This window comes from Panthera onca, chromosome A3, assembly GCF_046562875.1.
Source record: "Panthera onca isolate mPanOnc1 chromosome A3, mPanOnc1 haplotype 2, whole genome shotgun sequence".
Taxonomy (NCBI): domain Eukaryota; kingdom Metazoa; phylum Chordata; class Mammalia; order Carnivora; family Felidae; genus Panthera; species Panthera onca.
The window spans coordinates 189,487-203,504 of NC_138341.1; the positions used below are offsets into that span (position 1 = coordinate 189,487).

Here is a 14,018-nt window from a genome sequence, read left to right on the forward strand (position 1 = left end):
ACTCGGTCTCCCCGTCAGGGCTCTTTGCAGGAGCAGTGCAGGTGCTGTAACTAAGGTAGGTAGGTGACAAATTTAAATATCCACAGTGATGATCGAGGCCAGGATGTAAAATTAACAAGAGATTTGCAAGTTACATATGAGAGCACTTTGAAACGTCCCTAAAATAACCACATTAGCCTGGAACGAATGGAGAGGCATCCTCTGCCCTCACTTCGGGCAACTGAGCATCATAAGGGTACCAATTTTCCCCATGTCGATGTAAGAATTTAACACAACGCCACTAAAACAATATGTCATGTCTTTTTTTTTTTTTTCCTGAAGACAGTCAAATTGACGGTAAAGCTTGCATGTGGAAATAAACAATGAACAACAAAAACCAGCTGTGAAAACCTGCAAAGAAAGCGGTGAGAAGTATCGCCAGTCCCGTCACATTTAAACCCTCAATTCTTGTCATCCAGTTGGTGTGCTGCAGGACATGAGCACACAGACAGGTCTCTCCTGTGCTTTTGACGAATATTTGTTTCTGACCTTCAGAAGAGTGATTCTCTTTTTGCTGTGTCAAAATTACTATTAATTCTACTATTGTCTTCTTGGTTTATTTTTCAATTCCAAGTTTTCCATTTAGTTTTCTCCTGTAGTGTCAAAGTGCTGAAATTCTGCACCTTATCTTTTTTTGTTGTTGTTGTAGTTTCAAGTTTTTATTTAAACTCTAGTTAGTTAACATATAGTGTAATATTGGGGCACCTAGGTGGCTCAGTCAGTTAAGACATATGAGGGCTGCAAATTGTAAGGAACTTTCATTTTACTTACATTTCTTTTGCCTTTGTTCTCCTCATCAAAGAATACAGTAATCAAACTGAGAAATTCAATAGAGGAGTTTCATAGCAGACTAGATAAAGCAGAAGTAAGAATCAGCAAATTCGAGAGCAGGGCGACAGAATTTCCAATCAGAAGAAGAAAAAGAAAAAGAATGAAAAAGAGTGAAGACAGATTAAGGATCTATGGGACACCATCAACTAGGCCAATGGATGAATTAGAGGGTTCCAGGAAGAAGAGAGAAGAAAAGGGACAGAATGCTTATTCAAACAATGGCGGCTGAAAACTTCCCTCACCTGAAGAAAGAAACACGTACACAGAGTTCCAAAGGCGACGCATCTAGAGTCCCACACTGAGACACTTTCTGATTAAATTGCCAGAAATTAAATGCAAGGACAGAATCTTAAAAGTAGTAAGAGAAAAGCAAACTGTTAGATAGAAGGAAAACCCCTGATTATCAGTGAATTTTCTACCGGAAATGTTGTAGGCCAGAAGGGCATTTTCAGAGTGGTATATTCAAGGTGCTGACAGGAAAAAAAAAAATCTGCTAACCTAGAATATAGCATCTGGCAAAGTTGTCCTTCAGAACTGAAGGAGAGAGAAAGAGCTTTCCAGAAAGACAAAAGCTGAAGGAATTAATCAGCATTTAAACAGCCTAATAGGAAATATTAAAGGGAGTTCTTCATGGGGCGCCTGGGTGGCTCAGTCGGTTGAGCGGCCGACTTCGGCTCGGGTCATGATCTCGCGGTCCGTGAGTTCGAGCCCCGCATCGGGCTCTGTGCTGACCACTCAGAGCCTGGAGCCTGTTTCAGATTCTGTGTCTCCCTCTCTCTGACCCTCCCCTGTTCATGCTCTGTCTCTCCCTGTCTCAAAATTAAATAAAAGGTTAAAAAAAAATTTTAAGGGAGTTCCTCAACGTGAAATTAAAGGGCACTAATTAATAACAGGAAAACATATGAAAGAATACAACTCACTGGTAAAGGTAAATATATAGTTAAATTCAGAATATTCTAATATTGTAATAGTGGTGGGGAAAGTCACAGAACTCTAGTATAAGCATTAAAGGACAAAAGTATTAATAACTATAAATACAATAATTTTTCATGGATATGCGATGTAAAAAGATGTAAATTGTGACATCAAAAACAAAACGGGGGGGGGTGTAAAAAAGCTTCTATATGCATTCAGAGTTAATTTGTTATCAGCTTGCAATGGATGGTTGTGACGCTAAGAAGTTGTGTGTAAGCCTTGAGGTAAACCACAAGCAGAACCTATAGTAAATGCACAAAGACAAAGAGAAAGGACCCAAACATACTACCCATGAAGAAAACCATCATCTTTTTTTTTATAAGTTTATTTATTTATTTTGAGAGACAGAGACAGCACCAGGGGGGTAGGTGCAGAGAGAGGGAGAGAGAGAATCCCAAGAAAGCTCCACACTATCAGTGGTAGAGCCCAATATGGGGCTTGAACTCAAGAAACGTAAGATCATGACCTGAGCCAAAACCAAGAGTCAGACACTCAACCGACTGAGCCACCCAGGAGCCACAAAGAAAACCATCATCTTAAAGGGGAAGGCAAAAGAAGAGAAAGGAACAAAAGAACTACAAAACAGTCCCAAAATGATGAACAAAATGGTAATAGTACACCCATAACATTAAAACATTATTTCAAATGTGAATAGACTAAATTCATCAATCAAAAGACATAAGGTGACTGAACGGACTTTAAAAAACGCACATAAGTGGGGTGCCTGGGTGGCTCAGTCAGTTGAACGTCCGACTTCAGCTCAGGTCATGATCTCACTGTCTGTGAATTCGAGCCCCACGTTGGGCTCTGTGCTGACAACTCGGAGCCTGGAGCCTGCTTCAGATTCGTGTCTCCCTCTCTCTCTGCCCCTCCCCTGTTCACACTCTATCTCTCTCTGTCTCTCAAAAATGAATAAATGTAGGGGCGCCTGGGTGGCTCAGTCGGTTAAGTGGCCAACTTCAGCTCAGGTCATGATCTCGCAGTCTGTGGGTTCAAGCCCTGAGTGTGGCTCTGTGCTGACAGCTCAGAGCCTGGAACCTGCTTCAGATTCTGTGTCTCCCTCTCTCTCTCTCTCTGCCCCTCCGCTGCTCAAGCTTTGCCTCTCTCACTCTCTCAAAAATAAACAAAAAAAATTTTAAAAAGGTTTTATATAAAGCAGACATTGACAGACTTAAAGGGAGAAATAGACAGCAATATAGTCCGGATGGGTGGTGGTGGTGGAGACTTCAATCCCCCACTTCCAACAGTGGGTGGATTATCTAGACAGAAAATCGGTGAGGAAACCCTGGACCCAGGCTACACGTCAGACCGGGTGGACCCACAGACACATGCAGAACATTCCATCCTACGGCAGCAGGATACACATTGTGCTCACGTGGGCATGCAACATTCTGCAGGACAGATCACACGTCAGGCCACGAAGCAAATCCTAATTTCAAAAGACTGAAATTATATCAAGCAATCTTTTCTGAATACAGTCACAAGAAATCACAAGAAAAAAAAAACTTGGAAAATTCAAAACTATGTGGAGATTAGACAATATGCACACATATAACCAGCAACAGCTATCATCATACTCAACAGTGAAAATCCAAACGCTTTTCCTCTAGGATGAGGAACAAACAAGGATCCTCACTCTTGCCACTTCTGTTCAACATAGTATAGGAAGTCCTAGAAGTGTAATTAGGAAAGAAAAAGAAATAAAGGGACATGAAGGGGAGTGAGAAATACAGGCTTCCAGTTATGGAATGAATAAAAAGGCAGCCACATTAGAAAGGGCAAACACAATTGTCACTGTTTACAGATGACATGTTATTATATATAGAAAACCTTAAGTGTCTATTAATGGCTGAAAGGATACAGAAAATGTGAGACACACATATAGAACAAAATCCTGGAATTTGCGAAATTATGGATGGACCTTGAGGGCACTATACTAAGTGAAATAAATCAGTCAGAAAAAGACAAATACCGCATGATCTCACTTGTATGGAAATCTAAAAAAGCCAAACTCATAGAAACAGAGAGTAGAGAGGTGGCTACCAGGGGCTGGGAGATGGGGAAAATTAGGAGATATTGGTAAAGCATACAAACTCCCAGCTATGGGAGGAATAAGTTCCAGGGATCTAACGTACAGCATGTCGACCATGCTTGATAATACAGTATAATACAGTATAATCGGGATTTACTAAGAGAGTACAACTTCAGTGTTCTCACCAAACCAAACAAAGAAGGAAACAAAACAACAACAGAAAAACTCGTGAAATGACGGGTGTGTCAATTAACTCATTGGTAACCCTTCCCTAGTGTATATGTATGTATACGTATCATCACATTGTAGCCTTTAAATATTTTATAATTGTGTTTGTTAAGTATATATTAGTAAAGCCAAAAAGAAAACAAGTTAGGCAGCCAATCACACTGGTGGGTTTTATTTAACCTTCAGGCAAACGTCAGGGCCTCTAACTTTACACAGAGAAAGTAAAGAAACCAAAATCAAGTCATTAACTTATCATTTAAAAAACATTTATTTAGGAACAACTGGGCCATGTCACCATAAGTTGATTCTTCTTCCAGAAATGCACAAACATAACCTCGCACAGAAGAAAAGTTAATGTCATCTTTGTGGAATGCAGAATGGCTGAACTTCTTTGCAATAGGAGGTTTCTGCTTTCAATACACATATATGCAATTTTTGAAGAGATAAAGATCATTTTTCAGGATTCATATATCTAGTTCATATCTACAACTAGAAGGATTACTTAATACCCTCGTTAAGCTAATTTCTTCTTCTCTGCTCACTTTGCAAATAGAAATAACATGAACTGGTATTCATGCTCCGACCTTTAAGATTCTCAAATTATAATGGCAATTACCGTATACATAGCTGCTCATATGTTTATTGATGTTTGATAATTAACACAAAAGGGCTGTGACCTTGATGAATGGATGATATTAACTATTAAATAGTGTATTATAAAATTAGTACAAAGTATTTAAAGATATGTAAGTTAACCACTTATTGATAGAAAAAATTTTTTATATACTGGATAAAAGTTTATGGAATAAAGAGAAGTATTTTTAAAGTATATATTAAACATTGCTTAACTGGATAGTAAATCCTATCAGTGTGGAAATAAATGTTTTGTAATTCTCAAGGAAGAAAACAATATAAACTTTAATTCATGGTAACATAGTTGGCTGGAAAAATGCCAGTTTGACCTCGAAGCTTCCCTTCCCACCAATCAAAATGAGAATCTGTTTTTGATATAACCGTGATTCTGTCTCCAGCTTGAAAATTCAAATCCCCTGGCTGTTGTCCTTCAAAAGAATATAGTGCTGTCACTTCTATGGGTTGATTCAAATTGCCTAAAACAAACAAACAAACAAAATTATTTAAATTATTCACATTTTTAATGGGAAACCCTGAGAAGAGTGTGTATCTAAGATATAAGTTAACTTTTTTTTAGGACTTGATGTTCTGGCAGAATTCACAGCATGTGGTCTGTATGATTTCCTTCTTTGAAAAGAGCAAATGTTTGGTAATAACATTTCCTAAATCCACACAAGTCAAACTGTATGTTATTATATAGTTAACTATGTATTTAGCAAATATCTGTGGTTATAATTGTTTGCATTTTGAATAAACTGTAAGGTAATACTACGAGCCGACTGTGGAATAACACGGGTTTGAACTGCACAGGTGCACAGACATGTGGATTTTTTGATAAACAGCATGGCCCTGTAAATGTATTTTCCTTGCTTTCTTAATAACATTTTCTTTTATCTAGCTTAGTTTATTATAAGAATACAACATATGATACTTATAACATACAAAATATGTGTTAATCTACTACTTATGCTTTTGGCAAGGCTTCTGGCCGATGATAGGCTATTAATAGTTAAGTTTTGGGGAAGTCAAAAGTTTTATGTGGATTTTCAACTATATGGGCTTTGGTGCGCCTAACCCCCGACCCTCCATTTTTCAAATGTCAACTGTATTTACATTTTCCCCCTTTTATTTATTTATTTTTTTATTTTATGGGGGGGGGGTGCTGCTGCAGATAGGGACAGAGGGAGAGGGAGAGGGAGAGGAAGAAAGAGAGAGAGAATCTCAAGCAGGGTTCAATCCCACAACCCTGGGATCATGACCTGAGGCAAAATCAAGAGTCAGATACTCAAGCAAAAGAGCCACCCAGATGCCCCACATTTCCCCCTTTTTAACAGAGCAACCATTATGGCTTCCTTGAACTGTAGCTGTTAGACATCTATGCTCATGATTTGACTGGAAAACCATACTCCAGGACAGAGCTAGAGAGTATAATACTAAGCGAAATAAGTCAGAGAAAGACAAATACCATATGATCTCACTCATATGTGGAATTTAAGAAACAAAACAAATGTGCAAAGAAAGAAAAAAGAGAGAGAGAGAGGGAGGGAGAACCAAGAAATAGACTCTTAACTATACAGAACAAACTGACAGTCACCAGAGCAGATGTGGGTAGAGGGATGGGGGAAAAAAGGGGTCGAGATTAGACTTATCATGATGAAAATAAAATAAAATAAAATGTTAAAAAGAAAAATCATGCTGTGTAGCCTTGGTTTTGAGGGTTCCAGCTGACATGCAAATTTTGCCGATTCAGCACATTTCCCCATAGGCTTCACGGCTGTTTTCATTTCTGTGCTTACTATATCCTTTTTCTCAAAACAGAGATAAACTCAAATCAGCACAGCAAGAAGTGTGTCTGCACACGCACAAGAGCTTCGACACAATGTGTAGAATCTTTTGTATTAGGAAAAAATACCTTGAGAATTGAGGAGTTAATATGAGGAAAAGACATTAAATATTAGAAACTGTAGAGCGTCATAAGAAATAAAAAGAAACATACTTTCTGTGTAGTCATCTCCTTGGAATTGTTATATTTCTATTTCGCGTATTTTGTGCACTTATTAGGCAATTAGATGCTTGTTAAGTGCATCTTAGTGCGGATACACTGAAAACATACATAACCGAATTCTACAAACCAGTTCCTTATTTCAACCTATACTATTACAATAAAAAATAAACCCAATTTGGCCTGTCAGTAAGAAATAAAAGTAATCAGCACTTTAATTAAGCCACATTGACTGAAACACTGAATTTGTAGCTCACACAAGATGGGGCCACACTTCTTCCTGTAAAGCATGTGGCATGCGGTTCTTCGAGTTCTCCCAGAGAAATAACCCTAATAACAACTAATATAATTACATTACAGATATTACTGGCATTAGTTCTCTCTATAATACAGACATGTTCTGCATATTTGTAGGTTCTTACTGTATTAACTTTTCGTCTGTCCACTTTAAGGAAGAAGTTAAAAGTATGTCACAGAAGAGTAAAATGGTGATGTTTTACCTGCATATCCTCAAAGCCAGTGCGTGCGGCAGCCAACACACATTGGTCATTACCGCCTACGTGACAAGTGACAAGTGACTGAGAGGCTGCATGGATGTGGGACACACAGCAAGTCCTTGTGTCAGGCCTCTTCATCATTAGATTAGTGGAATGTAGGTTAATGTTGGAGAAAAAAATCATTCTGAAAATCAGTTTCTTATCAATAATTACGTTTATCACCTCCATACATAAAGCTCAACCTCTATTAAGCAAACAATGAACGAAAACCCTCAAGTAATTCCTCCTTTCTCCTTGTCAGACACATCTGATAATACAAAGAAGCAAGCAAAAAGAGTGCTAGGAAACGTCAGGAATGTTCTGGAAGTCATAGCCATCTTAGCAGTCATACAGGTGTGTGTTTGTGGCACGAGGTACAAAAAGTAGAAATGCATTAAAAGAGGATCACAGTGGTAACAGGCAACAGCCCTGAGTATATCATACGAGCGGCCTCCTGTTCACAGAGTCGGGCACTGTAACAGCACAAGACACGTGCCCCTCTAGGCCTCATCTCCAGCGAGGCAGCCACCGTCATCCCCACCTTGCAGAACATGAAACTGAGGTGGAAGGTGTTAGGCAACTTGTCCAGGGAGCTGAGATCTGAATCCCAGAAGTCTGTCCCCAGCTACTCATAAGCACCATTGACATCATACCCCAAGGTACTCAGCAGCCACGAAAGTATTAAATTGTTTTCAACAGACTGAACTTGGATTTATCAGGGCATTTTACTTTTGTTAGGCAAATTTTCAGGGAGAATTGGCATATTTTTCTGCATCACTGAGTTATCAGGACTCTCCAAATGATAAGAATGTTGGATGATGGTCCTGGGTAATCACTGATAACAGAACTGGTTTTTACCAGTCTTAGGAAAATATTTCACGATGAATGCTTAGAGGAAGAAAGATATTATGAACTAAATGAAAAGAGGACGGCGGACTTAGTTCAGTCCCTGCCCTCTCACTCAGGTGTTGTCCACTTTCCTCTGGACTGCAGTTTCCAAATGAACTAAAGACAAAGTGGTGGTGGAACCGGTGGAGAAGGGCAAGGCAGGTGGTTCTGAGATGCAGCGGAGAACAAGGCAGGGCTGTGGGGTTTGAGGAGGTTGGTACATTGAGATTGCTGGCACATCTAGAGAAGAATGTGCCCCGGATAGGCAGACACGGTGTGCCCTAGGAGAGTCGGCAGTTCAAGCAGTTGCTGGGAAATTCCTCCACATGCAAACAGAGGCTGGGCCAAGATGGCGGGCGGGGGGGAGGCAGGCGCTCCCTGGAGGTGACTGTCCACAGGCCATTCAATGCTGTAACCTGTTAGTTTTTTCTTCAATCAACATGACTTAAAGTTCTTCTTTACTGATATATTAGGGATAATTTCCATGAGGAAAATTTTAATGCCCACAAAATAATTTATTTTAAAAATAGGCGAGCCTTTTCTCTGAAAGGAGGTATGTCCTTCCAGGAAGGGAGAGCCCTCTGGGGACCTTGGAAACAGACCCCACCAATTGCTAAAATATCTGGAATTCACGGATGCATTTTCTTCTGAGTTATATGCCTTCAAGTTTTATATTCCCGTGTTTAAAAAATATGGAGGCTCTTTGAAACAATTAGTCATTTTCATCATAATTCAAGTTTAATTCAAATACAGCTTATTTTTCTCTCCCAAATCAGGACTACCCTTAACAGGAAACAGATTACAATCAGCTTGAGTGATTGGCAGCTGCCCTGAGGCTCCTAATTAGCAAGACTGGGTCTACAGGACTTCACTAGTTACTCCCAGTGGCTTTCTGATGGAAGTCTGCATAATGTAACCCATATGCAGCCAATAAATACATCTGGCCCCAGACATAATTCAGGAGAGGAATCTCAGCCTTTGGAAGGTCCATTTCAAGGCAGGCAGAAGTAGGAGAACACATCTTTGGTTTTGTGACACATTTAATGTAGTGAGGAATTGCATGGCTGATTTGACTCTCACACCCACATCGCCTCAGGCCAGGTGTGGGGTCTGTCACTTTGGGGACCATGGTCTCTGGAGAAGAGTCAGAGTCAGTGGTGAGTGAGGCAGATGAGGCCACTAGGTGAGGTCACCAGACATGCAGTTCTCAAAAGGTAATGTCTGGGCATTTGTGGTTGTCACGACTCGGGGGGGTGCTACTGGCATCCAGAGACTTAGTTCCGGGGCGCTCCTGGCCATCCACGCAGCACAGGGTGGCCGCTGCAATGGGTGGGCCCAGATTGTCACTGCAAACTACTGGGCGGATAGGAGGCAGGCAATGGATACTGACGTCGAAGGACACAGCCTGTTGCAGAGACTGTGGACCTTCCCGGTTGTCTCCGTGTCAGGCCCAAGCGGCATGTAGCCGGAGCCTCCAGAGGGTGCGAAACAGAAGTACGTGCAGCTTGGAAACTGCTGCTATGCCCAGCAGCCCATGCAGAACTACAGCTTGTCGGTGGGCATGGGACAGGCTAAGAGGGGGCCTGGGTGTCCTGGTGAATGGGCTTGAACCTCAGCTCAGGCCTGTGCATTGTGACTTTTCTCTCCAGGAATGCTCTGCCAGGATGTGAGAAGGTCCTTGGCAAGAGTTTAACTGGTTTCACGGCTGTTTTTTAAACACACAATAATGTGAAGTAAGTTTTATTTTAAAAATAGACTTTAAGCCTTCCCTTTCATTTTTTTTTTCTTCAAAAACTTTTATTTGGAGAAAGGACAAAATAAATTAATACTAACCTAGTGCCCACTGTTTGTACACCTTAACTCATCCTACCCTCAAATATAAAAGCAAAATCCCACCAACCAACCAACCACGGGCCGGTAACGTTATCCTTGGATCACACAGCTAGTGATGAAAGTATTGAATTCAAGTCTGAGTCTCCTTCCAGAGCCCACTCAGGGTTTTGTTTCTTATAACTTGACACTTCCCTCCGTGCCTTTTGGGGGGTATTTCTAACATTCTCTAGGCACCTGGGCTATGGGCGTGAGCTCTAGAGAAATCTAGGAAAGGGCTGCAGTCCCCACTGTCACCTTACTAAGCACCCCTTGCTAAGTCTACAGCGTCTGTCATCCCTTGTCCCTCAGCGTCCCTGCTGGGCCCCCCTCCCCAAGCAACTCAGCTTGTCTGTTGACCTCAAATGTAAGAACCCCTTTAATTGCAGGATACCTAAGTATGGGTCTAATTCTAACAGTCTTTAAAAGTAAAAGACCACAATATAAAGTCTTAGATGTTTATGCTACTTGGGCATAAACATTTATATGTTGACCCCTTTTGCTTCCGAAGGATGTGTCCAAAGGTCACATTTAACACTCTCAGTAATCTCTACCATGGCTGTAAATCACATTTTCAAGAACAAAATACATTTTTTAAAACTTGTCAGGGTTTTTTCACTATGCCTGAGACCACAGCACAGCACTCTCCCAAAGTCAAGCCCAGGCCATCAGACTGGCTCTGAACACAGGCCTCTGCATCCACTCCCTGAAGGGAATTACCTGGGAAAGGATGGCCAGAACTGGGCTCCAAACAACTGAAACCAGGCTGGAAGAAAGAGGAAAGTCAGAAAATCTAATCTAGCAGGAAAATGTTGACTTCTGTTCAAGGAACTCTGCTTAAGAGACATTTTTGGAATATCTTTATAATTTTTTGTTAAATGGGTACTTAGTTACCTTGCCAATCTGTTTCCACCACACAGATAATGCCCAGGTAGTTTGCTTACCCAGGAGTATATGGTTCTGTGATTCCAGTGATACAAGATGATGTGAAAAATAGGCTATTTTACAGCTGGTTAACCTCTGCCTTCACTGTGTGTCCCGTTCACGTTTCTAAATAATTGCTTACTTCTTTCAAAGAACATTTTCTAAAGATCAAAGTAAGACAGGTTGAGGGACTATTTTTATCACAGCAAATCCTAATGAGTTTTATGAAGTAGCTCCCAATAATGGCAAAATATCTGAACACAAAAAATGTTAAAAATCCTTAAAAACATAAAAATATTCATGGGGCTAAAACCCAGAGCAAATGTGATGATGGCGAAGCTGTAACTCACAGCGAGCAAACTTTGTCTTTCTTTCCTGACAAGGTTCTACAAGATCCTGTAGCTCAGCCTCCGACCAGCCCGTGGGCCCTGGAGCCAGCTCCCTCCTGAGCCAGGTGCGTCACACCAGGTGACTGTCCTCCTGGGTTCCCCACCACGCTGCTAATCTCAGATGACAAGCAAGTAAGCGAGCAAAGCCACAGCATTTTTTAAATGAGGGACTTTTCAGAATAACGTGCATATCCTGTAAGTCAAAGAAGTGATGTACGCCTTCCTAGAGATTTTTATAACCTGCCAGATTAATTAGAAAGTTTGTGATTATAAGATCAATATGAGTAATTTTTAACATGTAGGTATTTTATTTACCAACTCTCTCCTGATAGCTGGAAAGTTCAGGGTACAGCTTATATTTGTTTCCATTACCTGCAAAAAAAAAAAAATTAGAAAACTTATTCACATATATTAAAAAAGATAAATAACATAAAATATTAGCATATATGAAATAGCCAAGAATGCCTAATCTTGCCCTTGCAAAGCAAATACTTTAGTATATGTGCTGCTGAAGCGAGCACAACAAAGCAAATACTTTAAATTGCTCAGTGATAGAACTCTCATTATTTTATCACCCTTTAAATCAAGAGGAGCCTGAATAAACCCAGGAAATACACTGAGCATAGGCAGGGAGTAAATACGTGATATGCACATGATCAGAAGCACTACAACTCACGACCTTGGACATGTATGTTCATGGAAAATGCACACACATCTGTTTTCCAGAGCAATCATAAAATACTTGAATTCAAAAAAGTTTGTAATCCCCAAACCAGTGATTTTAAACATTCTTGTTTGCTTGACTCCTCAAATAATTTTTAAGCAGCATGTATTCACTTGTATATTTTTTAAATTAACACCTAAAATTACTCAATATAAGCCTAAAAGTTCTAAAGGGCATGCTTTGTAGCATATTTCAATATCAATTATTTAAATTAAATAATTACATCTCTCCTTTTTGGGATAACAGAATATAAATATCACAGTAAAAATACGCATCATTAATACTGTATCTGTACTCACCATCGTGAGTTTAAAAAACAAAGTTTTTTAAAAAATTTGGGACAGAGAGAGAGCAAGCATGAGTGGGGGAGGGGCAGAGAGAGAGGAAGAGAGAGAGTCCTAAGCAGGCTCTGTACTGTCAGCACAGAGCCCAACGTGGGGCTCGATCTCACAAAGCGTGAGATCATGACCTGAGCCAAAATTAAGAATTCGGTGAAAAAAGCACCAAGCTTTTGCAGATAGTCAGAAATTATGTAATGCTCATTTTAACCTTTTAGTCATATTTCCATTCCCTTTGTCCCACAGATTTTAACTTTTTTTTTTTTTTTTAACATTTATTTACTATTGAGAGGCAAGAGAGAGACAGAGCATGAGCATGGGAGGGGCAGAGAGAGAGGGAGACACAGAATCGGAAGCAGGCTCCATGCTGTCAGCACAGAGCCCGACGCAGGGCTCGAACTCAAACTGCGAGACCATGACCTGAGCTGAAGTCGGATGCTTAACCGACTGAGACACCCAGGCACCCTGTCCCAAAGATTTTATACTAATATATTAATATTATATTTTATGTAACAGTTTCTACAACAAAAAATTTGTACAGAAATTTATTTTTTAATTTTATTTTAAGTAAGCACAAGACTGTTAAATAATTTCTTACAGATCGAGTTATTATTGTAATCATTACTGGTACACAATTGACCAAAATCTTTTTTTTTTTAATTTTTTTTTTCAACGTTTTTTATTTATTTTTGGGACAGAGAGAGACAGAGCATGAATTGGGGAGGGGCAGAGAGAGAGGGAGACACAGAATCGGAAACAGGCTCCAGGCTCCGAGCCATCAGCCCAGAGCCTGACGCGGGGCTCGAACTCACAGACCGCGAGATCGTGACCTGGCTGAAGTCGGACACTTAACCGACTGCGCCACCCAGGCGCCCCCAAAATCTTAAATATATTATAAATTTGTTAACTTACTAAACAGGAAAGTAAATTTTTATTTGAAACACAGCTCGATAGATGGATGAGACTTTAGCTCATTAAGCAGGATGACTATTTCTTATTTCTAGAATGACAGAGGTTCAACGTCAAGTTGTATTTTAATATTCCTTTTTAAATGTATAGGTGCTATGAAGGCTGGTTCTTATAAAAACTAGAGGGGGCTAGAAGGATACATTTTACAGCAATGTAACAGAATTATTTGATGTTCCTTCTGAGAGAGAGGTCAAAAAAATCACATGGTTATCTGTAATTGAAACATAATAATAAAATATTTATAAGATAATAAGATACTTCTATAACTTTCTGTTTTGGTGATAGATAGCTACGTGATTCTTAAAATAAGCAATATATAGTGATAATACTAATTACTGTTGTTACATAAGCTAACACGACAATCCCATCGTCCCTCTTCAGTTTTGTGGAAAGCAGAGAAACAAGAACCACTGTCCAAACGACTCGACTTGCTACTCCTCAGTCACTCACTAACTACGTCAGTATCTATATTTCAGATTACATCACCATTCTTACATCTTGGAGACAATGTAGCACGGTATGATTTGGATGACTTAGGGGTTACTTTTCTTACTCAGGTGTGGAACAAAAACCCTCAGGAAGGCCAGGGGAGGATGGCCTGTGCGTCCCGTTGTGAACGGAAATGGCTTTCGGAAGGAACA

At 40.0% G+C, this 14,018-nt stretch overlaps 1 protein-coding gene across 2 annotated transcripts in view; it reads right to left on the minus strand.

The window, feature by feature from the left end:
* Window positions 1–4,354: 4,354 nt before the first annotated feature.
* Window positions 4,355–14,018, minus strand: part of SH3YL1 (SH3 and SYLF domain containing 1) — a 40,965-nt gene continuing 31,301 nt past the window's right edge. Inside the window, exons 9-10 of one of the 2 annotated variants that reach the window (XM_060647292.3) lie at window positions 11,662–11,718; window positions 4,355–5,214 (exon numbers count right to left, since the gene is read on the minus strand). In XM_060647292.3, coding sequence (XP_060503275.1) covers window positions 5,024–5,214; window positions 11,662–11,718 — 248 coding nt within the window. In that variant the 3' untranslated portion in view covers window positions 4,355–5,023. Of the gene's footprint in view, window positions 5,215–10,734; window positions 10,800–11,661; window positions 11,719–14,018 lie in introns of those variants that run through there. The other variant, XM_060647300.3, reaches the window with a different exon arrangement.